This window comes from Amblyomma maculatum, chromosome 1, assembly GCF_055883805.1.
Source record: "Amblyomma maculatum isolate TAMU_Amacu chromosome 1, ASM5588380v1, whole genome shotgun sequence".
Classification (NCBI taxonomy): Eukaryota; Metazoa; Arthropoda; class Arachnida; order Ixodida; family Ixodidae; genus Amblyomma; species Amblyomma maculatum.
Window position 1 is genome coordinate 154,735,667 of NC_139344.1, and position 24,115 is coordinate 154,759,781.

At 46.8% G+C, this 24,115-nt stretch overlaps 1 protein-coding gene across 2 annotated transcripts in view; it reads left to right on the forward strand.

The window, feature by feature from the left end:
* Window positions 1-18,740: 18,740 nt before the first annotated feature.
* Window positions 18,741-24,115, forward strand: part of LOC146204680 (uncharacterized) — a 72,370-nt gene continuing 66,995 nt past the window's right edge. For both annotated transcript variants that reach the window (XM_084589389.1, XM_084589388.1), the window contains exon 1: window positions 18,741-18,883. In XM_084589389.1, coding sequence (XP_084445515.1) covers window positions 18,772-18,883 — 112 coding nt within the window. In that variant the 5' untranslated portion in view covers window positions 18,741-18,771. The remainder of the gene's footprint in view (window positions 18,884-24,115) is intronic.

Below are 24,115 nucleotides of genomic sequence, written 5' to 3' on the forward strand. Positions count from 1 at the left end.
ACATCGCCCACCGCAAAACAAAACCTCCGCAATGGCGAGAATACAGCAGCGAAGGGAAGGCAGGCAAAGGCAAACGGCGCGCAGCGCGCGCTGCCGCGCGCTGCTACATTGAAGGCGGTGGTTGCGGCCCCCTGCGGAGGCGCGCAGAACTAGAATCTGCTGACCATGGCCTCCGAGATTACCTCCGCGCGCGTGTGCGCGCGAGGTGATCTCGGAGGAATTTTACCTTTTACCTTTTATTATTCCTCTCCAAGAGGAAAATATACAACAGTTGCATCTTGCCTGTACTCACCTATGGGGCTGAAACGTGGAGGCTAACCAAGAGAGTTCTACTTAAGTTGAGGACAACCCAGAGTTCTATGGAACGAAAAATGGTAGGGGTAACATTAAGAGATAGAAAGCGTGCAGAGTGGGTCAGAGAAATAACTCAAGTTACCGACATTCTAGTAGAAATTAAGAAGAAGAAATGAACATGGGCAGGACATGTAGTGCGAAGAGAGGATAACCGATGGTCGCTGAGGGTAACAAACTGGATTCCAAGGGAAGGAAAGCATAGCAGGGGGCGGCAGAAAGTTAGGTGGGCGGATGAGATTAAGAAGTTCGCAGGGGTCAAGTGGATGCAGCTAGCACAGAACTGGGTTAAGTGGAGAAATATGGGAGAGGCCTTTGCCCTGCAATGGGTATAATCAGGCTGATGATGATGATGATTCCTCTCAGAATATGACGAAAAAAATGTAAAAGAAAGAGAGAGGGAGCCCGGACCAGCAAAGCTTTGCCAGGCTTAATCCAATTTAAGATAAAAGAAAAGGAGCTAAACGCCCAAAATAAAAAAAAATAATTTAGATGAAAAAAAAACATGGACATAAAAATGTAAAAAAAATGTACATTAAAGATGCAAAAGGAAGCAAAGATCACAACCGCCTAGTTACAATAGATAGATATATGAAATGGAAAAAGGATAAAGAAAGAAAGAAAAAGCGAAAGAAAAGCACAAAAAGATAAAGAAGTTCAGGAAAGAAGGAAGCAGAGAAAAAAATGTCCGTGGGTAGCCAGAAACTGCAAAAGAAGAGAGAACAGAAATATAAAAATTGTGCATTAAGGATTAGCCAATTCGCAAAAAATATAACTTTAAAGTGAATATGCGAAACACACTTCAGCCTAGAAAAAATAAATATATGTATATAAAGCGGTTACCAAAGTCTGCAATGAAATGAGAAAAAATAGTATTGAAAAACGTTGCGAATACGAAACTGATGGAGGCACAAAGAAACACAAAACATGACGCATAAAATCCTTGACAGCTTGAGAAGACGTCCATTACTATGAAATTATAGAATAAAATTCTGTCCGAATCGGTTGGGAGAAAGCTGTACATTACATACACACAAAAAAAGAAAAAACTGAATTCTGAAATCTGAAAATATAATATACCGGTCTATGGAAAATAATTAAGGAAACATGAAAATGGAAAATGCGGGTAAATGTATACATAAAAATTGGCCACAAAGAGGTGAACAGAGAAAAGAAAAGTAATAGTAATTACATTAGTAAATACCAAATGACAGATTTAAAGGATTTAAAAAGGATCTCGGAGGCCACATGCTGACATGATAGGCGGCGTCATCACAATGTATGGCGCAGGCTGAGGAGTGAGCCTACTATCCAATTCTAGCTCACTTTACTGTCGCCAATAAGACAATCAAAGATATCAAAGGAAGCTTCTGTGCTAAGCTGGGCGTGATAAAGGACAAACGTGGCAAGGACCTCATGAAGCCTCAGAGATAAAGAAGAGGTGGCAGGAATACACAGAAGAACTGTACAAGAAGGACCCGGATGTGCAAAGCCAACATAAGACTGTTGTGATTACCGGGCATCCTGAAGAGTGAAGTTGAATGGGCCTTAGCCAGCCTTGCTAAACACAAAGCTAGCGGAATTGATGGTATTCTAGCTGAATTGCTTCAAAACCTCAACCATGACGCTGTTAACATTCTGCATACATTATGTAAGAAGATTTGGACAACCCTGCAGTGGCCACAGGATTGGAGGAGGTCAGTTTACATCCCCATTCCAAAGAAACGCAGTGCCAAAGATTGTTCCAACTACCGCACGATCGCGCTTATATATATTTCGCATGCTAGCAAGGTGATGTTGAAAATCCTCCAAGGTAGGCTGCAGCAGTATGTGGATCGGGAACTTCCGGACGTGCAAGCTGGGTTTCGCAAGGGCAGAGGAACTAGAGACCAAATTGCCAACCTTCGCTGGATCATGGAAAAAGCAAGAGAGTTCCAAATCCATCTACTTCTGCTTTATTGATTATGCGGAAGCGTTTGACTGCGTAGATCACAGCAGATTGTGGCAAGCTCTCCAAGAGATGGGAGTTCCAATTCACCTCATCTGTCTCCTCAGGAACCTGTATGAAGGGCAAGAGGCCACAGTCAGAACTGGGCATGGTCTTACTGATTGGTTTCCGATTGAGAAAGGAGTGAGGCAAGGCTGCATACTGTCGCCCTGCCTATTTAACCTATATGCAGAGTGCATCATGAGGAAGGCCGGTCTGGACGAGTATTCAGCTGGAGTGAAGATTGCTGGAAAACGTATCAACAACCTTAGATATGCGGACTTTAATGGCAGAAAGTGAAGTGGAACTCAAGAAACTTCTGATGCGCGTACAAGAAGAGAGTGAGAAGTTTGGGCTTAAACTGAACATTAAAAAGACAAAGATCATGGCGTCTTGCCCTATCAAGTCCTGGAGCATCAAGGGACAAGAGTGGAAGCTGTGACAGATTTTCTCTTCTTGGGCTCCAAGATTACGTCAGAAGGAGACTGCAGCCATGAAATTAGGAGACGCCTGCTTCTGGGAAAGAGAGTAATGGTTAGCCTTGACCGCCTAGTATAAGAGCAGAGACATTAGTCTGCCAACTAAGATCCGTATAACTCGTGCTATGGTCTTTCCAGTTGTGATGTATGGATGCGAGAGTTGAACTGTGAAAAAGGCTGACCGCCGAAGAATTGACGCGTTTGAATTGGGGTGCTGGCGAAGACTCTTGAGAGTTCCTTGGACTGCCAGAAGATCAAATCAGTCGATATTTTGGACCATAAACCCTGAATGCTCATTGGAGGGTCAAATTCTAAAGTTAAAGCTCAGCTACTTTGGTCATCTGATGAGAAGAGAGGAGTCGCTGGAGAAAGATTTGATGTTGGGAAAGGTTGAAGGTCGCCGGAGAAGGGGTAGGCGGCGAACGCGATGGTTAGATGGCATCCTCGATGCACTGCAGATGAAGTTATGTGATGTTAGGAAGATAGTGAGAGACCAGAAAGCGTGGCGTGACATGGTCCATAGGGTCACGAAGAGTCGGACACGACTGAACGACTGAACTGATTACTGTCGCCGTTTATAGCACGGTGGAATAAAGAGAAAGGTGCTCCGACGGCGCCGCGAGGAGCGGCCGCTTAGTGTGACTGTTACGCATGACGCTGCCGCCAGGGGCAGCACCGGTACTGGGGGCCTACTTCGTCGCTCGTTTTGCTGGCGCTCCTATATGGGCGCGCCTGACACAGGCGCTTGATTTAACCGCATATATAATGTTCATCTGCTTGAAATTATTCTTATTGCTTGGAGGGATGTTCTTACATATTTATGCCCGCATTCCGGGTTCGACTAGAAGCCTTATGAACGACCACTTTATTGATATGCAGCTTTGCGATTTACCACAAACACGAGTAATACAATATTTCCTTAAAACACTCCTCTAAGCGGTGCGTAAAAAGCATCCAAAGGACTGCGAGATGACTGTGTGAGCTTTCACAGCTGCAAACATGTAAAATTTTAGGTACTGTCGAGCTGAAAAAAAAAAAGAAAAGAAAACGCAGTCACGTTCGTGCACTCCGCTGTTTGAATTTCTTCTCGCGTTCTTTTTTTCGATTGATAACAAAAACATGCTAATCTTCTAATTTATTGCACCACGGAGAATTGTAGAAGGCTTTTGCTGCAACCCAAATGTAAGCATGACGCAAGAAATTTAAGGAGCGGAACCCGTAGACGCGCCTTTGCTCGCATTTCTTTTTATTACCATGTACACGCGCGTGTAGTGCATTACAGCACAATTTGAAGGTAGGATGCTAAAAGGCGATTCCGTTTATTTTATTTTTAATCGTTTATTACAGTCATTCGACGACGAACATCCCTTTCATTCCTGTACAGTTTCTTTGTTTATTTAATACTGTCCAGGCTATGCGTGCCGGCATGAAGTGCGAACCGCAGATCGAACGCGCAGCAAAAGACCCAGTCTGGCCATGTGACTGCCGTCATCTGAGATAGGCACGCGCAGCCGGCTACAGATAGCTTTCCTTTTTTTTTTTTCTTTTTTGGCCTTCGATACTTCGCTTTGCCACTGTAGCGCCACGTTCATTCTGATACCGTCTGGCGTAGCGCAGTTTCTCATGTGGCAGGCAAGGCTGTCGCGCCCGCGAGGATTCAGCGGGCGCTCAAACCTCGCCGACAGAGCTTTGATCTAGCTTCTTTCACCGCCGTGTTATCGGCGTCTGGTTGCGGTGTGAACAAGGGGCGGATAGAATAGCGAAGCTCACACACGTCGAACAACTACCCAAGAGGATCCGAGGACGCGAAAACGAGATCTCACGTCTGCGGTGCGCATGCCGCCCGCGCTCATGGTCGCTCAGGTGACCACATCGTCTCGAATTTAACGTCCTAAGTCCAGCCGACATCATTTCTGTACTTCTTAGTTGTTTTTTTTTTTAAGCACCTGAAATCCAACCCTGCGTGCATTTAATACATTAGCGGGTAAGAAGTCGGATCGACAAGAATTGCCAATCCTTGCGTAAGGGCCTTAATCGGCTGGCTATAACTACTAGTGCATCAATATTGTGAAATATGTTTTAATAATTTTGTAAGCTTATGTAGAGGAAAATAGATGGACAAAGTTTAAGGCATAACAATAATATATTTTTCTTTGCCTTCAGAAATTTTCATTGCTCGTTGTTATCTTGAAATTAACGCGATCAAATCTCTGCATTGAAACGTTATATATAAATAACAGTTATATCAGTTTAATTGACAGACAAGTATGCTGAGAACATAGTGTGGAATTATTGCCGCTCTACCAGAAACTTTCTTTGAGATAAAGGCCTGCAAAGAAGGTAACATTGTTTCATGGGAGGATTTTGAGAAGTTTTATAAGATCTACCAGAAAAGTCAAAATGACAATACAAATAAAGACACGCATATATTCAGTGAGACAATTTTCAGCTAACTAACTTTACTATATTTTGTTTAATTCATAACCAAAGTTAGCCAAGACAGCTGAAAAGATAAGCGTGGCACTCCAGATTTTTGTCATTATTAATTCTATCTACCTCGAAAAAAACATTTCGGCAGCAAAACCAATCGTAGATATCGTCTTTCCAGTCATCATGCAACAATACATAAAATTTGGAAATAAATATAGAAGGTCGACTGACCATTCTTTGTTTGATCTTACGGGGAAACACCCTGCAATCGATTGTTTTACTTGTATAGGTGATTTACCAGAGAAAGATTTGTGGTCCTTTTCGTAATTTTTCTTGTAAAACTGAAAGAAACAACAAGCAGTATAAAGCATGTCTCTGATATCAATTAATGCAAGTGGCATCATTGTACTTGAACGCTTAAACAAAACTGAAAATACACAGAAAAACAATTATCAAAACAGAAAAACGAGCAGCACCACACGCCAATTTTCACTTCGGTAGACGCACGTACACTGTCATACAAGTTATCACCTCGCACACTCCGTCGATTCCGTCAAGTTGCTCCACAGATGTTTGGCATCGCGTTACCGCGCACCGCTGGACACATGGACCCTTGTAGAAGACACAGGAGATGTGCTCGAAGACCAGGTGTTTGTACCAGGCTCTCGATCCCTAGCTGCCAGATCCGCGTACGCGGCTTACCCGGCTTACACAAGCTTCCTCAAGTTGCGCGACTTGCTGTTGTCCGATTTTTTCTGTCGGTTGAACTGCCGCATCCCCATTGCAACGTAGTAATTTAGAAGCTGTGCTGCCATATCTACTTTGTGCTCAGCACATGGAAATGCAAAGTGATGCTTATCAAGCATTTCGTCGATGGTGAGTTTATAAGCATCGGGTTTCGCAGCGTATTTTCGGAAAACTGTTTCCGCTCTCTCCAGCATTTGAAAAATATGAGATGCCGCGTGCAGCAGTCGTCCTTTTGGCTTGAGATTTACAAGAGCAGCCTCCGGCTGTTCAGAAATTTAGACCGGCTTTACCAGCCCACTTCGACATTCTTCACATGATGTCGATTTGAGAAGTTTGCGGCAGAGGTATCCTGTCACATAATAAATTTTCAGTCTGCTTCATCTGGCTTTGTGTAGTCGTGGTCGAGCACATTTTCGCGCTCAATTTCACTTTCTACAAATCCGTCAAGCTTCTTTTTAAGCTCATCCAGCTTGTTCTCTTTAATCTGATTAGAGCTGAAAAAGGACTTCAGGTCAGAAAGCGAAAAAACTCGTTGCTCCTTGCCATCATCTCCAACTTTACAGTTTCCGAATTTTGGGGGCTTTACGAGACTATAGATTGTCAACATGTTGTACAGCTGTATGAATGTCGGCATGGACGGGTGATCGTTCTGTCCACATACCTGCCGGATGGTACCAAAGAAACGCTCTAATACGTCCTGACTGAATTTTGATGTCAGCACGTATTTGTACCCACACTTTTCTAACAAATATGTTGTGAGTTCCAGCGTTGACTGCACTGTGACACGGAGGCCTTCAGATGTTGACTCCGTAAGAAAAGCGCTTTTCGAAATTCGCCCGCCGGATACTTCCTTCTCCCATGCGTCTAACCACGTCAATGTCACGGCTGCCTGATTTTATCCCTTCGGCAGGGAAACTTCGGTTGAGTGCGTCAAAGAGGTCGTTGAAGATGAGTGTGAACTTTATTGTCCCTTTCACATTCTGTAGTCCATGGACGCCGCGCTTGGAATAATATTCAAGTCCATCTGCGACACTGCTGCTGAAGAGCTGCGTTGCGAGCTTTACTCTCATCTTCTAGGAAGTAGTCGGATTCAGGTGAGAGAACGAAAGCTTGGGGCATACTCTTAGGCACGCTGGGTCCTTGGTGCCTGCCATATAAAGCCTATCGTAGTGGGCCCAGAGGATTAGCTCACCGTTGATCTTGAGTGCTTTTTGGGCTAAAAGTCGATTTCGAACGCATTTTATTAAATGCGGAGCGTCCGAGAAAACGAACACTTTCCTACTGTTGTCAAGGGGGTGTACGAATGAGTTGCAGGCGTTTTCAAGGCTGCCGCTAATCCCGAACTCTTTCCACATACGGCGGTTCGTCGCAGCGCCGTCGCATACAACAGCATCCACAAACACGCCTGAATCCTCCAGACAGACTATTGCCTTCGCTACAAGCTGGGCAAGGACTGTTCCTCGTGTTGGGCCTTTACTTGCGAAAACGGCGATTGGTTGTGAGTTTTTTTCTCCGAACAAGCGGAACATAAGCACAAGCCCATGGTCAGCCAATTATTCTCTTGGTTGTGCTTCCTCACCAAAGTCAGCAAAACCTGCATATGTCATCGTTTTCGACTGAACCGCCATCTCTTTTCGTACCTGTATCTCGTCAAATACAAGTATTCCGTGTCACTGAAAAGCATCCTTTGTGGCCATCTTTTTTTTTAATGCAGCAAAGAAATTTTGATCAAATCCACATTTTGTCCTTACCATGCTCAAGTACCTTCTCACAGTCGACAAGCATGGAAGCGGGAGAATTTCATTATCCCTCAGGAACTTGTACGATGAAGGGCTACGAATATGGAGCAGAAGGCATAAGGGCAACCACGACTCTGTGTAACGCCGGTTTTTCTTAGTTTTGGCTTTCGCAGCTGACAGGCACTCTGTAATGAGAGTTCGTTGAGCTTCTGGCAAGTTGAGGTGGTCCAGCCTCTCACTTATACCCCCCTCAGTGAGGGCTCCGAACTCTTGCTGTTCCTTTTTTACTTGTTTTTCTAGCTTCTGTACGCGTTTAATCAGACGGTTCCTCGATTTTCTGAGGGCGGCCCTTGCACTCCTCATGGCGGCTATTTTTTCTGGGCTTGCTGAAACCCGGACTCGCTGGTAAGGTCTGCGCTCTTGTTTCCTTACAAGGAGCTTTTTACGTGAATTTGAAGCCGCAAACGTACCCACCGGCTACATGTCACTTCGTTGCCTTCAACACGTACAAGACATTCTTTGTGACGCCACTCCGCATCAGCATCAACGAATGCGTTATGCGGGCGCACGTGAGGGTACGCCTTCACTTCAGGGCCTCCAGCACAGACACTTAAGTTGTCAATAAAACCCTTGATACTTTGAAAGTTACGCCAACGATTGAACTTTGCCGCCACCGCGCTACCTCCTCGCCTCCTCCTCGCCCCTTGCGCGCCACTTCGCTGAAGGCCGGCTCTCCGCCCGATTTCCTGAGTGACGATTGGTCTCCCTGCCGTTGCCCTTAGAAACCAACGCGCGTCCTGCATTTTCCTTGTGTTTTTCTATTTCCTTGGCGCCATTTTTCTCCTAGACTCGGCGAGCGCGCTGTGCTTTTATTGCAGCGTGGAAGCTCTATGCCGTGCTGTTGCGCGTACAACTGCAGCAAGCGGCCAGAAGATGGTTATGCGTATTCATGATACCCCAAGGCAAGCTTGACGGCTTGCGCAAGAGTCAATGGATTCACAAGATTAGTCGAAAGAAGTTTATTCCTAGAAAGAACAGAGTTGTTTACGACGTAAGGCGCCTTTCTCACTCCCCGTAATAACGCGTCGCCTGACGCTGCGTTTTCTATTCCTGCTTGCTCCTCAATATTTTTGCGGCGGCAACATGTTCATTGTATAAAAATAAGGTTGTCCTCTGCAACATGCTGAATATTCTGCGAGGCTCCAAGGCTCCATCATTTCACACGCTGTCGACTTCTGTGCAGTCAGAAATACGACACTATAATCAGCTTTTTGCTGTCAGTGGTAACTGGAAAAGTACAGTCTCTCGATTGCATTTGTCGCGATTATGCTAGGATCCGTGGCCTCCTTCACTAAAAATCAAAATCGGGGCTTGTAGAGGAGCTAGTCTTTCCAGCTTGTACTTGTAGTGTGCGTCGGTTACTCAGGAGCAATGAATGCTGGCCCTGAAAAACTCTTTGGCGAGTAAACCCGAGGTATTGTGGGTAATCTGCACTAGTTAGGTCGTACAGCATTTTTTTTTTAAATTCTTAAATGTCTCTTGCCATGCTTCGACGCACGTGTTTGTTAAAAAGTATGCCTTCGTTTTATCAGGGATACCACCAATGTGCAGGGGGTGTTCACATGATCACACACGCTTCACTTTGACCATGACTACTAGGCGTTGGCAGGTTACCTTCGCTTTCAAAGCTGGAGCTCTAAAACCGCGATTCCGCGTATCCATTTACTGTGAGAAACGTTTTCCCATCGATGTCAAATGAGCCAGAATCATTGCATCAATTTTCTGTATTTACTAAACTTAAACAATCAATAATGATTATAGTTATGATGTAAACATAGGGGAACATTTTGCGAGCAACAATTCGTAACACTGTAACATATTACTAATTTCAATTGTATGCAAGAAGATTTTTTTTTCACCTAGCCTGAGTGATTAACTCATCGCTCTACGTTCTAGCTACATTTCACTGAAGACCCGTTTGAGCCGCCAATATTACACGAACTCGAAAAAAAAAAAGCTCAGGCCCAATGCAGTTTCATTAATTTTCTCTCACCGACCTGTCCTGAAGCAAAGGAAGCCTCCTCGACAGAGACATGAACCTCGCGCTGATAGTAGTCAGTTATTTCTGTGGCTTGCTCTTTTCCCACCTCTATTTATGAGAAAACAAGAAAGTATAAGAATTAAAAGTCAATGTATAGTTGTCTCGTCAGATATTATGAGATAATAAAAATATGACTGACAAAGTAAGTCAATGAAAATTGAGGTATATCAATAGGTCATGGGACGGCATCAGATTAAATAATGATGGATATGAATAGTGATAGCTAATGATGGTGACTGTTACGGATATTAATAGTAAATGATAGTAATAGGCCCGGATAGTGAGGTGATATTGTTCGGCGGATAGTGACATAGGTCACTTGACGGCATTAGTAGATATTGTCACGTAGTGGTGACGAAGTCGACGACACAAATGAAGGGGGTCGATGATTGCACTAAAGAAACTCTTTATTTGGGCTGACTTGCGCCCGCAAAAGAACTAAGCAACTCGGCGGCGGCGATAGAAACAAACGTGCTCATCGATCGTCGAACAAAGAATGCCCGTCAAACTCTGATACGCGGTCCAGAATCAGAGTGATAAGCCTGTATGCCGGCGGCTGTTAAAAAACAACAAATACTGTTTTGAACGTTTCGCGGCATTACTCCCCCCCCCTTAAAAAAACATCGCCTCGATGTTCCAAAACAAAGAAACCCAAACATAAACACCACAAAGTTTAAACACCACAGATTCTTTAACGCGCGTAATATGGCTCCAGTCGTAAAACATGTACAATTTCTGGGCGTGCGCGTCGCAGTTGTGATGCTGACGTTCCGTCGGGAATGACTTCATAGTCCAGTGGTCCGACGCGGCGAAGGATTTTGTATGGCCCAAAGTATCGACGCAACAACTTTTCACTTAATCCGCGACGGCGAATTGGTGTCCAAACCCACACTTGGTCTCCTGGATTGTACTCTGCGTGGCGTAATCGTAAATTGTATCGTCGGCTGTCGGTGCGCTGTTGGTATTTAATACGCAGTCGTGCGAGTCGTCGGCTTCCTCTGCACGCTGCAGGTAGGCGGCGACGTCAAGGTTGTCTTCGCTGGTTACGTGCGGCAGCACTGCGTCGGCGTCGTCGTGGGCTCCCTGCCGTACACAAGCTGAAACGGGGTCGCACTGGTCGTCTCCTGGACTGCCGTGTTATACGCGAAGATCACGTACGGTAAGATGGCGTCCCACGTCTTGTGTTCAGCGTCGACGCGTACATAGCGATCATGTCCGCGATCGTTTTGTTCAGGCGCTCCGTAAGGCCATTGGTCTGGGGATGGTACGCAGTTGTTCGTCGACGGCTTGTGTGACTGTATTCCGGGATGGTTTGCGTCAACTCTGCCGTAAATGCCGTTCCCCTGTCCGTGATGAGCACTTCTGGGGCGCCGTGTCGCAAGAGAATTTGTTTGACAAAAAATTTGGCGACTTCCGCCGCGGTACCATTTGGTAGTGCTCTTGCTTCGGCGTAACGGGTAAGGTAGTCAGTGGCCACGATGATTCATTTGTTACCCATAGACGAAGATGGAAAGGGGCCAAGGAGATCCATCCCAATTTGTTGAAAGGGCAGGATTGGGGGCGGAATCGGGTTTAGTAGTCCTGCTGGTCTGATCGGCGGCGTCTTGCATCGTTGGCATTCACGACACGTCTTCACGTAGTGGGCAACGTCGCGGCCAGTAATACTTCTCCTGGATTCGACGCAACGTACGTTCGCGCAAATCCGAGGTGGCCTGCTGTGGGCTCATCGTGCAACGCCTGCCGAATTTCTTGCTGAAGGGTTTTAGGCACTACGAGAAGCTGCGCGGTCTTGTTGGGTGCAAAGTTCTTCTTCACGAGGAGGCCATTGCTTAACGTGAAGGATGATAAATGTCGCCTGAACACACCGGGAGGGGAAGCGGTCTTTCCTTCCAGTAATCGGCGAGCGCTTTCAGCTCAGCGTCTGATCGCTGTTCTATCTGCGAAACTGCTGGCGCTTACCGGTCCCAAAAAGGCGTCGTCGTCATCGTCCTTCGGGGGAGCATCGACGGGACCGCGGGATAAGCAGTCTGCATCGGAATGCTTCCGGCCCGACTTATAGACTACAGTCATGTCAAATTCTTGAAGTCGTAGGCTCCATCTGGCAAGGCGGCCGGAAGGATCTTTCAAATTAGCCAGCCAGCAGAGCGCGTGATGGTCGCTTACCACCTTGAATGGTCGGCCGTATAGGTATGGACGAAACTTAGAAGTGGCCCAGATGATTGCAAGGCACTCCTCGGTCGTCGAGTAATTTCGAGTAATTGACTTCGGCTTTTGTGAGGGACCTGCTAGCGTAGGCGATTACTTTCTCATGTCCGGCACTCTTCTGGACGAGAACGGCTCCTATAGGCACACACTGCTCGCGTCGGTGTGAATTTCGGTCTCGGCGTTGCCATCAAAGTGGCCAAGTACAGGAGGGCATTGCAGGCGGCGCTTAAGTTCGTCGAAGGCTTCTCCTTGCGGCGCTTCCCAATTAAAAGGTACGTCAGCCTTTGTAAGCTGCGTCAACGGTTCGGCGATCCGCGAAAAGTTTCCGACAAATCGTCGATAATAAGCGCACAGCCCAAGGAATCGGCGCACAGCTTTCTTGTCGGCAGGCGGTGGGAATTGTGCGATTGCAGCTGTTTTCTCCGGGTCTGGGCGAATACCGTCCTTGCTAACGATGTGAGTTAGGAACCGGAGTTCTTCGTAGGCGAAGTGACACTTCTCTGCTTTTAGCGTTAGTCCCGATGACTTGATGGCTTCCAGCACTGTCTGTAGTCGTTTTAGGCGGTCTTCAAAGTTTGACGAGAAGACAACAACGTCGTCCAAATATACCAAACAAATTTGCCACTTCAAGCCTGCCAGGACTGTGTCCATTACTCGTTGAAACGTGGCTGGTGCGGAGCAGAGGCCAAATGGCACCACCTTGAACTCATAAAGGCCGTCCGGTGTGATGAATGCGGTCTTCTCGCGATCTCTTTCGTCGACCTCAATTTGCCAATATCCGCTCTTCAGGTCCATCGATGAGAAGTACCTTGCATTGCAGAGCCGGTCGAGAGTGTCGTCGATGCGGGGAAGCGGGTAGACATCCTTCTTCGTTATGCTATTCAAGCGGCGGTAATCAACGCAGAAGCGAAGTGTGCTGTCTTTCTTCTTGACCAAAACGACTGGTGCCGCCCAGGGGCTGTTCGATGGCTGGATTACGTCATCACGCAGCATTTTCTCAACTTGATCGCGAATGGCCTGCCGTTCTCGCGGCGATACACGATAAGGGCTTTGGCGTAGAGGTCGGTCGTGTTCGTCCGTTATAATGCGGTGCTTGGCCAGTGGTGTTTGTCGTACCTTCGATGATGACGAGAAGCACTCCCTGTAGTTTCGAAGAAGACTGCGAATGTGGTTTTTCCTGCTGTGGGTAAATACTGGGTTGATGTCAAATGTGGGCTGACGGAATTGGTCCGGTGCGTCTTCCAGTGGTTGGTCGTGGAGGGCGAATACGCCTTTGAGGTCCGCTAATTCGTCGAGAAAAGCGATGGTCGTGCCCGTGTTGAGATACCGGTATTCTTCAGTGAAGTTTGTTACCAGCATCTGAGCTTGTCCTCTCCGGAATTTCGCGATGCCTCTTGCGATGCCGATACCTCGTTCCAAGAGCAATTGGATATTTCCTTAGACGATGCCTTCAGCGGTTTCGATGTCTGTGCTACCTACGCTGACGGCGACGCTTGATCGGGGCGGCACGGTCAATTCTCCGTCGAGGACGTTTAGAGCGACGTGTTGCGTCGAAGTCGTCGTAGCAGGTATGACTTTGTCTGCAGAGAGCTTGATGAGCTTGGATCGGAGGTCGATGATAGCCCTATTTTCATTTATGAAGTCCATGCCTAAAATCACGTCGTGGGAGCACTGCTGCAAGACCACAAAGCTGGTGGGGTAAGTACGCCCATTTACGGTCATTCTTGCAGTACATCGTCCCTATGGAGTAATCAGGTTGCCACCTGCGGTGCGAATCAGCGGGCCATCCCAAGCGGTTGTAACTTTCCTGAGATGGGAGGTTAACGGTCCACTGATGACTGAATAGTCAGCTTCGGTGTCTACAAGGGCAGTGACTCTGCGACCGTCGATATCAACTTCAAGGTCACTTGTTCGCGTCCTCGCATTGCACGTGGGCCTTAGTGTCCGATCTCGGCTCCGTCGTTTCTTCTGGTCATGGTCGGGGCATACCGTTGTTACTTCGCTGGGCGGCGGTGTCTGCTTGCACTCTGGTCGTGTTGTCGTCGATGTCGTCGTGTGCAGCGGCGATGAAATGGTTGCGTCGTCGTTAGTGGTCGTCGGCGGCGGAGGATCTTCGTCTTTTCGCCGTTGAGCAACCTCACCTCCAAAGGTTGCTGCCTTTAGTTTCCCCTACGGGGGCTAGGAGACCGTCCTTGGACGTAACCGCGGCCCGGCGACGCAAATTGGGCATTGTACGGTGATGGGGAGCGTGACAGACGCCTTGGCGACGAGTGCTCTCCGCTGCGCAGGAAGTCGTTGATTTCCTGTGGTCGATCGCCAGGACGGGGTCGTGGGGCGTCGACAGCGAAACCACGGAGGCCGATCCGCCTGTACGGGCAGTGACGGAGGATGTGTCCTGCCTCACCACAATGGAAGCAGAGCGGTCGGTTGTTTGCTGTCCTCCAGGCGTCGCACTTTCTGGGGCTTGGGGGTCGTTGGTAGGCTTGGCGGATGGGGACCAAGGGGCGGCTTTCGGAAGCAGGATGGTAGCGACGAGGGCTTGGGAGGTCGCGTCGGCTTGGGAGGTCGCGTCGGGGTGCAGGACGACATAATGCAGCTGCATAGTCCATCACTGCTGATTCATGCTCTGGAGCCGTCGAAGTCGTCGCTTTAGGAACGCCCAGCGCCTGCTGAACTTCTTCGCGGACGACGTCCGTGAGCGTCGCCACCTTGGGTTGTTGCGATGATGGTAACATTCGGCGGAGCTCGCACGATCTCCCGGATGAGGTCCCGAAGGTTCTCTCCGCTTGCAGATGCGTTGGGGTAGTGGGTTGTGCAGTCCGGCTGAAGTGGTCGCTCGTAGTGGCGCATCCGGGTGGCCAACGTCTTCTCGATAGTAGACGCCTCCGTTTCAAATTCCTCCACGGTTTTTGGCGGATTTCGGACAAGACTTGCAAAAAGCGATTCTTTGACGCCTCGCATTAAAAATTTGACTCTCTCACCTTCGCTCATGTTAGGGTCGGCGCGGCGAAAGAGGCGCTTCATCTCCAAAACGTATGCCAGGACAGGCTCGTCAGTAAGTTGAAGTCCTGACTGAAGGAGGGCCTGGGCTCTTTCCTTTCGGACGATGCTTGAAAAGGCAGTCAAAAACGCTTACTTGAAAATTTCCCAATCCTTCATAGCTACCTCATGATTTTCGAACCAAACTCTGGCATGTCCTTGAAGAGCAAAGTAGACCTGCCTGAGTTTCGCAGCGTCGTTCCAGCCGTTGAATTCTGCCACACGGTCGAAAAGGTCCATCCAGTCTCCAGCATCTTCATCCGGTCGTCCGTGGAAGCAGGGGGGCTCACGGGGTTGGACGAAAACAACTGGTGCTGTAGGCTGGGCCATTGTCAGCGTCGATGCCTTCCGAGATCGAATGGGATCAGACAGCAGACCGTGTTCGGGTTGTAGGCCTTGAAGTCGACGGCTGGCTCGGTGACCTGTAGGCTGGTCTTCCAGGGCGCTTAGGTCTTCGCTTGAAGGATCAAAGGCAGCACCTCCACCAGATGTCACGTAGTGGTGACGAGGTCGACGACACAAATGAAGCGGGTCGATGATTGCACTAAAGAAACTTTATTTGTGCTGACTTGCGCCCGCAAAAGAACTAAGCAACTCGGCGGCGGCGATAGAAACAAACGTGCTCGTCGATCGTCGAACAAAGAATGCCCGTCACACTCGGCAACACTCAATTTAAAGGCTGCACAGAACAATCTAGATAACGTCGCAAACAGCTACCAGCACGGGCTGGAACATTGTGGAAAGACACCCGAGTGGCCGGAACCTTCGAGACAGATCTCGGTGCATCTTGCGCTACAACAAAACTGATAAAGGTGTGACTCGCGACATCGAGCATTAGCAAACGAAGATTACGGAACTGATACGCGGTCCAGAATCAGAGTGATAAGCCTGTATGCCGGCGGCTGTTAAAAAACAACAAATACTGTTTTGAACGTTTCGCGGCAATATAGTGATAGATAGGATAGCGATAGTTAATGAATGTGCAGTTATATGCTTTCTCATTTCCGCACGTTGAAGACTTATGTACACTCTGTAATTTTTTTTTATTTGATTGTTGCGTTCAATGAAATCAAGCTCTTGTACATAGCGCATGAGACCACAGCATGCTTGCCCCAGAACTTCAGTGTGTCGGCAATAGGGCCCACCACTTCTCCCAGTGTACCCTGCTGTCTTTTAACCACACGCGAAGTCTGAGTGGCCGCGTACTCGTAAAATTAGCTAATTCCTCCATCAGCATCATATCAAGATTGCCGTGGCAAACCTGTTCCTTGCCCAGAAGCGGCAAGGAACCGCTCAAAGTTTGGTTTTATACAAAATTAACTAATTAACGCAAATCATTGCGGATCGCTAACTAGCACAGTGTCATTACACTTGGCCTAAGCTTTCCAACGGTATACGGTTTGATACTGCAGATAAAATGTAGATTTTAATTGCAATTTACTAAATATAAAATAATTTAGCCCACTAATTGATCAAAATACATGTACAATTAACCAATAATCCAATATCATGGTTGATCACGTGACATATACTATGCTTAGACAGAGAGCTTGACAGTAGCGAAATAGACTAAGCCCTGCTTTGACCTTCCCTGATCTTGAAGTTCAAAGCACCAGCCTGGATCGTTTTCTTAAGTTTTACCGCGGTGACAGATTTCACGCTCTAAAAAACAAACAGTACTAGATTAGGTGCACAAAGTAAAACACCTTATCATGTGACTGCAGCACAGAACTCGCCAGAAAGCCTTGTTTATCAGTATTCCCCATTCAAACAGTTCTAAGAAGAAACCAATCAATTCATGAACGTTACTTTCGGCATTCTGAATGCTTTTCTCGCAATTTTTCAAAAATTTTGTGCACTCCTGGAGCGCAGACCTGGTCCAAAAGCTCGCGCTTCACTCACTGCTGCGTTCGGCCGGTGGGCGCCAAGGAGAAAAAGCGTGTCGTGCGCAGCGCTCGCCGCCGCCGCGCGAGGAGAATTGAGGAGGAAAGCGCGGCGCGAAGGAGAGTGTCGCTACTTTCAAATTATCAAGGGATTTTAGCTGTCAAGTGTCTGCAGTGCCTCCTGCAAATCTTTTAGCGAGCTGACGCGCGATGCCAAGGTTTTCCAAGCAAATCATTTTTCCCATTACAACCGCTTTTGAATTAAAGTTCTCGTCTATTTCAAGGCTTTTCTTGATGAACAAATCTATAGGCTGGTCAGGCGGAGTTGATTTCGCTTTCATGTGATGAAAAACAAGTGTCCTATTTCCTTCAAGGTCAACTCTGCACCAAGACCAATATATGGACGATAGCCGGGCACGGCACGGATTTTGGAAAAGGCGCGCAAAACGTTCGCATGCACTGTCGCTTGGAATGGATACAGCGTCCTCAGTGTCGTGAACACTGGCATGCATCGAGCCCGTGTCCCCGTGCTCACCATGGCTACGGCTGCACGAAGGGCCGGGTATGGCGAGCCAGGAGTTTCAATGTCCTTATCACAAACGATAGCAGGCGCTGAGTCCGTTTCCATGCGTTCCTCACACGTTGTCGTCTGGAAGCCTTCACCATCAGACACCACCTTTTTCGCAGAGGTACGCTTTGATTCCCTGCTGGCGGGGCTTTTCCTCCTCTTCACAGATTTTGATAGGTAGGTGGGACAGTTGGGAAAGATGGTTGGAACTGCTTCTGATGAAAGAACCGCTCGACGAGTTATGGTGGCCAACACAACACCACCGTGCTCTGCAGACCGCGTCTTGCAAACGTAACTACTGTCAAATTGCTTTTCGCACACGTGATCAGTGCACTGGAGAGGACGGTCGCTGCGGGGGATGACTTTCCGCCACGCTTCCAGACGAACCTCATCTTTTGGAGCGCTGAAGAGGGATACCTGCTCCTTGCACGATACGTAGCCGCTATTGCAGCCTGGCACAAAGCACTTCTTGCCCATATTAGCGCAAAGTTATGGATTTCATGCTGCAGCAAAATGCACGAGAGATAGACATCGGATAAGAGCGCGTACGTCTCTGCAATCGCAGTCGGAGCACGGTCGGAGAGAATGCGCAAGACGGTTCTGCACGCCGTCGCCGTCGTACACTCAACTGAGGTGTTCATCACCCATCAGGCATTGCTCCGGCGGAATGATGTCATGAAGCTGCTCTTTAATTGGCCAGACGAGGCAACAATGCGGTAGAAGCGCGCCCGGTGCGCGCTCCGGAGCGGCGAGCGCAGCGTGTCGTCTGCTCGAGCAGACGACGCATCTCTGGTTGCTCGGAAATTGAGTTATTTGGCTAGTCAGCGCTACGAAAGTTTTTACCCGCTCAGAAGTCGGGGTGTAAATATCTAAAAATTGGGGCCTTTTAATGCTGATTTAAGTGGGAAATTATCACCGCGCGTGGCGGTGCTCCATAGCATAGAGTGAACTCTATGGAGCGAAGCGTGCGAAACCGCAACCGAAACCAGCTACCGAAATCCGCTTGCCGTATCACGTGATGGCTAATTTCCCATGATTCTTTCCATTATATTTTTTATGACTAGGCTTCACTTTTCCGCCGGTGCGCTCCCTCCTAGTTTTTTTCTTCCTACATGCAAAAACATTCTCCCCAAAAATATACCTGCAAAAATAGCCACTGCCAAAACAAAAAAAAATCGAATTTTTTCGATTAGTGTTGCGAGATGGCGCTAGTGAACTTTGAAGCCACCAGCGTTCGCAAATATGGAGGACGAGCAACTTGTGCGTTGGAGAGAAATTAGAAGAAAGAAGATATTGGAAAACTCTGACGCTCGGTGGATGAAAATTATAGGCCAAGAGAAGCGCCGTAGTGAAGGTTATTATCTAATTTGTAGTGCTCTTTGACGCGTTGCAATTTGATGGATTGATTCTGTCTGGGCGTTCATGTAAGCCTAAGAGGGGTTGCAATGAATTGTCGACAGCTAAGCGGAACATGCAAGTCTTGTCTTTGTGGTCCTGATCTCATTCAGCCCTGTTAATGCGTACATTTCGGTTGGTGCGGATGTTTGCACGCGTGCTGTAACTGTTGTCTTTGCGCAGAAGCTGTTTTGATATATGAACGATTACTGGACATGAACATTGCCTGATCGTTAATAATTGGTTCACAGTAAGGAAAAGGCGCAGTATCTGTCACACTTGTGTCTGTGGACACCTGAACCGCGCCGTAAGGAAAGGGAAGTGGGAGTTAAAGTGGAAAGAGAGAGTGGAGCCGTAGTGCGAGGGCTGCGGAGTAATTTCGACCACCTGGGGATCTTTGCGCTGACATCGTACAGCACACGGACGCCTCTTCGTTTCGCCTCCATCGAAACGCAGCCGCTGAGGTCGGGCTCGAACCCGGGAATTCCGGACAGTAGTCGGGCGTCTTACCACTGTACCACCCCTGCGGGGCTTGCCTGATCGTTTACCGCATTTATTTTGACGTTGTGAGCCTTTCATTTCAGCGCCATCGTACAGTCAAAGTGTATTGCGAGGCTTGCTTCCTTTTCACCTGTACTCTTCCAGTAGTTCTGAAGTATGTATGTTTTCGTTGATCATTTTTCATGCAAAAAATAACGCGATGTGCAGTGTATATCATAGCAATATTATGTTACGTTACCTTACGAGGACACATAGTATTTGGCTTGTCTAGTGCGCTTGTATTGCAATGTATAGTATTGGAGATATTGGTAAATGCTTTGTTTTTATTATTTTTACATTTTCATGCCAGGCTGCTCTCAAAGGCACTTGAAATTTCACTAATCCACTCATCATTTGCGAACTTACCAATTAATTGGACTTGTTGAGTTTAGCAGTCATTGAAAACTGCTGAGTGGCATTTGCTTAGTTCGATGTCCGTTGACTTAAGTTCCCATTGAGTTCCATGAACAAATGTGTAGAGTTTTGCTCTAATGTGGCTGCATACCGAGGGCTCTGAAGAAGGCCACCGCTACAGTGGCGCTGGGCAAGACAACTCGATGCAGGAACAGTGTTTTTCCAGTTTCATTATGATGACTTATTGTGGACTGGGCACATTTGTAATGAATGTTGAATTTCTTGCAATTTTGGTTCTAATTTTTGTCACGACATTTGTTTTGTTGTTTTATCAGACCATTCTGCAGTTGTACTCACTCTGACAGCTTTTTGTAAGGTTCAAACTATGATCGAGTGAACTTCTATTCGAAAGTTGATGTTATGACTCTCTGAACAGTCAGTGGCGTTCAGCTGCTGAGCATTGCAACCATTTTTCAATTCAGCCAGAATGCATAGCACATCTGTCTAATGTGCAATTTTAGTGAATGTTAAATGACTACAGGAGTCAGACTACAGTGGTGGAGGTGAAAATGTTTCACAGTTTGGGAGGGGAATGATGTGTGGAAGGCGTCCCATGCTCCACTAGCTGTCCCTGTTGCCCGGGTTTTTCAAGGAGTTTCTTGAGCTGGATAGAGCTCCCTACCTCTTACCCCTCTATCGTTGGCGGAGTTTAATATTAGTCTGATTTCCGAATTTGTTTGGCAAGCATATGTTAGAGGTATACCTTTTTCCCCCAGAACTGGCACTCTTTATAGTAAGGTATGTGAGTGGTGCAGGAGAGGTCTTTAGACCTCGCTCTATATTCTGTAAGATGCTGGGTTTATGGTGCGTAATTTTAATATAGATTGGTAATTAAATGCCTGTGATTTCACTTGCCTAAGGTGAACTTCCTTTTTTCTTCTTTTCTTTTTTTTTTTTTTGCTGAGCCTCTTAGCCAGAGGGGGGAGGGGGGGCCCTCCCATGTGATGAATTTTCATGGTATTGTATGCGTGCATATGCAAGGAACATGTTTGAGTTTTTTAGCTCACTGAGAGGAAAATGAATAAGTGAAAATGCTTAGTCAGCAATGTGCACAAGCTCATTCTCCACCTCCCTGTGATCAAATGGGTGTTTGATTTCTGGTATGTGTTTGGCATTTTTGAGGATGTACATTTTGAAGTGCTTCTAAATCAGAGCCCAGCTCTTATTGGTCGACACTGTATAGGAGGGCTTTGAGCAGAAATGGGCAATCTCATGAGGTTGCACACCTCTGTTCACTGCTATATTGTGGTTCCTGATACTGCATACCTATAAATGTTACTAAGAATCCTGTCTTTATTTCATTGAAGGCTACTTTTGCACAGCAGATTGGACTAACGTCCAATGTCGTTCTGTTACTGCAGGGATGAAATGGCTGGTTTGATTTGTGGCCAACCACGTGAGGTTAGGTTGAAACTGCATGAGTTTGCCCATGTCTGGCTTTGAGACTGTTTTGAGATTGCAAGCATTCTGTAATCTGGCCCCATAGAAAATTATTTCAGGCACCTCCACTCCAATGTTTCTTTTTTCTCATTCCCTCCTTCAAGGCATACTGGAGTTATTCAGCAAGGGAGAGACAGTTGCTGCGCTTCTCTTTTCCTTGTAACTAGATTTTATTTTTCAAGTTGCAGATAGCTGAACTGACTAGTTTTAATATAGGATGTGGCAGCTTGCTTTCCTGTGTGTACTGCGGGAGTGGTAGTGGTGCTCATACAACTTATTAGCCTTCCTGAGAGAAGTTTTGTGAGATGATTTATTGATCATATAGCCTAAACTACGATGATCACCTTCACATCAATTCAGTCTGCACAGCATTGTTCAACACACTATTTAGTTTTGCATTTTGTAATCCTCTTGCACACTGTTATTTGCTTGAGCCCCACTGTGACGGCGCAGTGACTAGGGTGCTCGGCTGCTGATCCCAAGAATGTGGGTTCGATCCTGGCTTAAGCTGCCAAGTTGCGATGAAGGTGAAACGCATGGTACTCATGTACTGTACAGCATCAGCGCATATTAATAAACCCTGGGTTGTCAAAATTTCTGGAGTTCTCCACTGCAGTGTCCCTCACTGTTCTTTGAATGGATAAGCATTGGAACTCATTGCTTTGGTGCTACTTAATTACATGTGAAGTTAGGGAAGCTTTACTTGGTGGGCTTTCATTTGTCATTGAGTTTACCATGCAGCATAAATGTTTTGGCATGAAGCTGCTTCTTGAGCATTGAACTGACCTGCATCCTATTAGTGCTTGGTTCTCAAAATCTAGCATTTTATGTCAGCATACAACAAAGAAACTGGGTGTTCTAAATTGAGCTGGAGCCCTCGACTATGTTGTCCTTTTTAACTGCTGTGTCTCTTTAGGGGATTTTGCTCAATTTTGACTATTTAGAAGTAACCTGTATTGAGTAATGAACCTGCTTTGTTTCTAGGGCAGTATGCACAGGTGTACCATGATCTTTTAAACTGATTTGCTTGCCGCTCATTGCAGCCCCTATGGATTCCTTTGTAGACTGTCATTGAAAATCCAACTTGTTACCAAATTTTGGCTTCACATTTCCGGTGTAGTGGTTAGCTGTGGTAGTCATGTTTAAAGAATGTAAATTTTATGCTTATTTGCCATTGTACTGTTTTCATTTCATGTTGAAAGACCTGGAATGAGTGAAATAACCTATAGTCATCTATTGTCCAGTCTCTCTCAGTCCGTGTATGCAAAATTTGAATTCATTTTACTTCCTGGTTAAAAATTTTAACATGTGGATATATATGAGCGTATAGTGTTTAAGAGTTTGGGTTCAGCACATTTGGTTTATTCACATGTATTTGTTGGGTAGAGGAGCTTGAACTGTCGCAGGACCAGAATGTTTAAACTTGCAGCGTAATTTGAATGTAGTTTATAATGTCTAAATGCTACTTACCTGCTTACTATAGCAGTCATGGAATACTTACTGCAGAAAATAAGACAGTCATGCCCCATTAATGCAACCCCCATTAATATGAATGACTTGTAATAAGGACAGTTCTTCCGCAATCCGAACTTTCAGAGTTTATGCTGAGTTAATATGAAAACTAGCTATCTGGTCAGCGGACATTGTTGAAATGCATGTAGCCCTTTCGTGTTCATGTATTCCTGTTGTTTTAACATGAACAGAGGGGGAAAAAAAGCTTTTATTGTGCGTGCCAGATGTTTCCTTTCCTGTATTTTGATATCTTGAGCACAGGATGCCAGCGAAATGCACCATACACAAACACCTCAGTAATGACCTTTCTTTGTGTGTATGTGTGTGTGTGGTTTTATGTTTTACCGTGCCTGGTTAAAGGGCCACTGTCCAGGGTATGACCTTCTAAGCAAAGGAGCCCAGTGCTTCGATCAGGTACCAGATATAGTCTGTGCAAAATGCTTCAGCAATATGTGCGCCGTAGAGCAGCAAAAATGCAGATCAAAGCTCTCATCCTTTCCTTCGGGAAACCAGCTTCTCCATTCTCTACGCTGGCCCGTCGAGCCGCTAAGCTGACGTCGGACTAGCAACGACATCTATTGGTCTGTCTCGCTGACTTACGGGTGAAGGATGGGCGTACAACCACTAATTGTGTCCACCGCTCGCTGCGCACTTTTTTCTTGCCTCGCCTCAGCCGGACTGACTGCAGCGGCGCGCGCTCCCTCGCCCATTTTTCTCGCGCACGCAGAGTATCACGCCAAACCTCCCGCCAAACGCAAAGGAGGAAGGGGAATTTGGCTTGCGGAGGCTAGATGACTGGGCAGGAGAGTGAAAAACCATTTCGAGGGAACGGGAGGAGAGAAACATGACAGAATCGGGTGATTGCGCTGGCTGTAACTGCGCTATCAATTACTCTTTTCAAAAACATTTTGTGGCCTTGAGTTCTGGGGGCGAAGTCTCACAGTCACCGGGGAAGAAAATATTTTCGACCGGAGGGTGGACAGTGGCTCTTTAACACTTCCTACTATTTGTCATTTTGCATGAATGGCTATGAAAAATTCTTTCCCTGCAGCACTTAATGCATAGAAAACTGTATTGAGCAGCTGTCAGCCAACTGAGTCGAGATATATAGTAGTGGTTGGTAGTACGTGAAAAGTTGCTGTAGAAGTTGTGTCATGTCATGAGGCCTCCTTATTTGACTGGGAGCTTAAAGGCCCACTGTCCACCCTCCGGTCGAAAATATTTTTTTCCCCGGTGACTGTGAGACTTCGCCCCTAGAACGCAAGGCCGCAAAATGTTTTTGAAA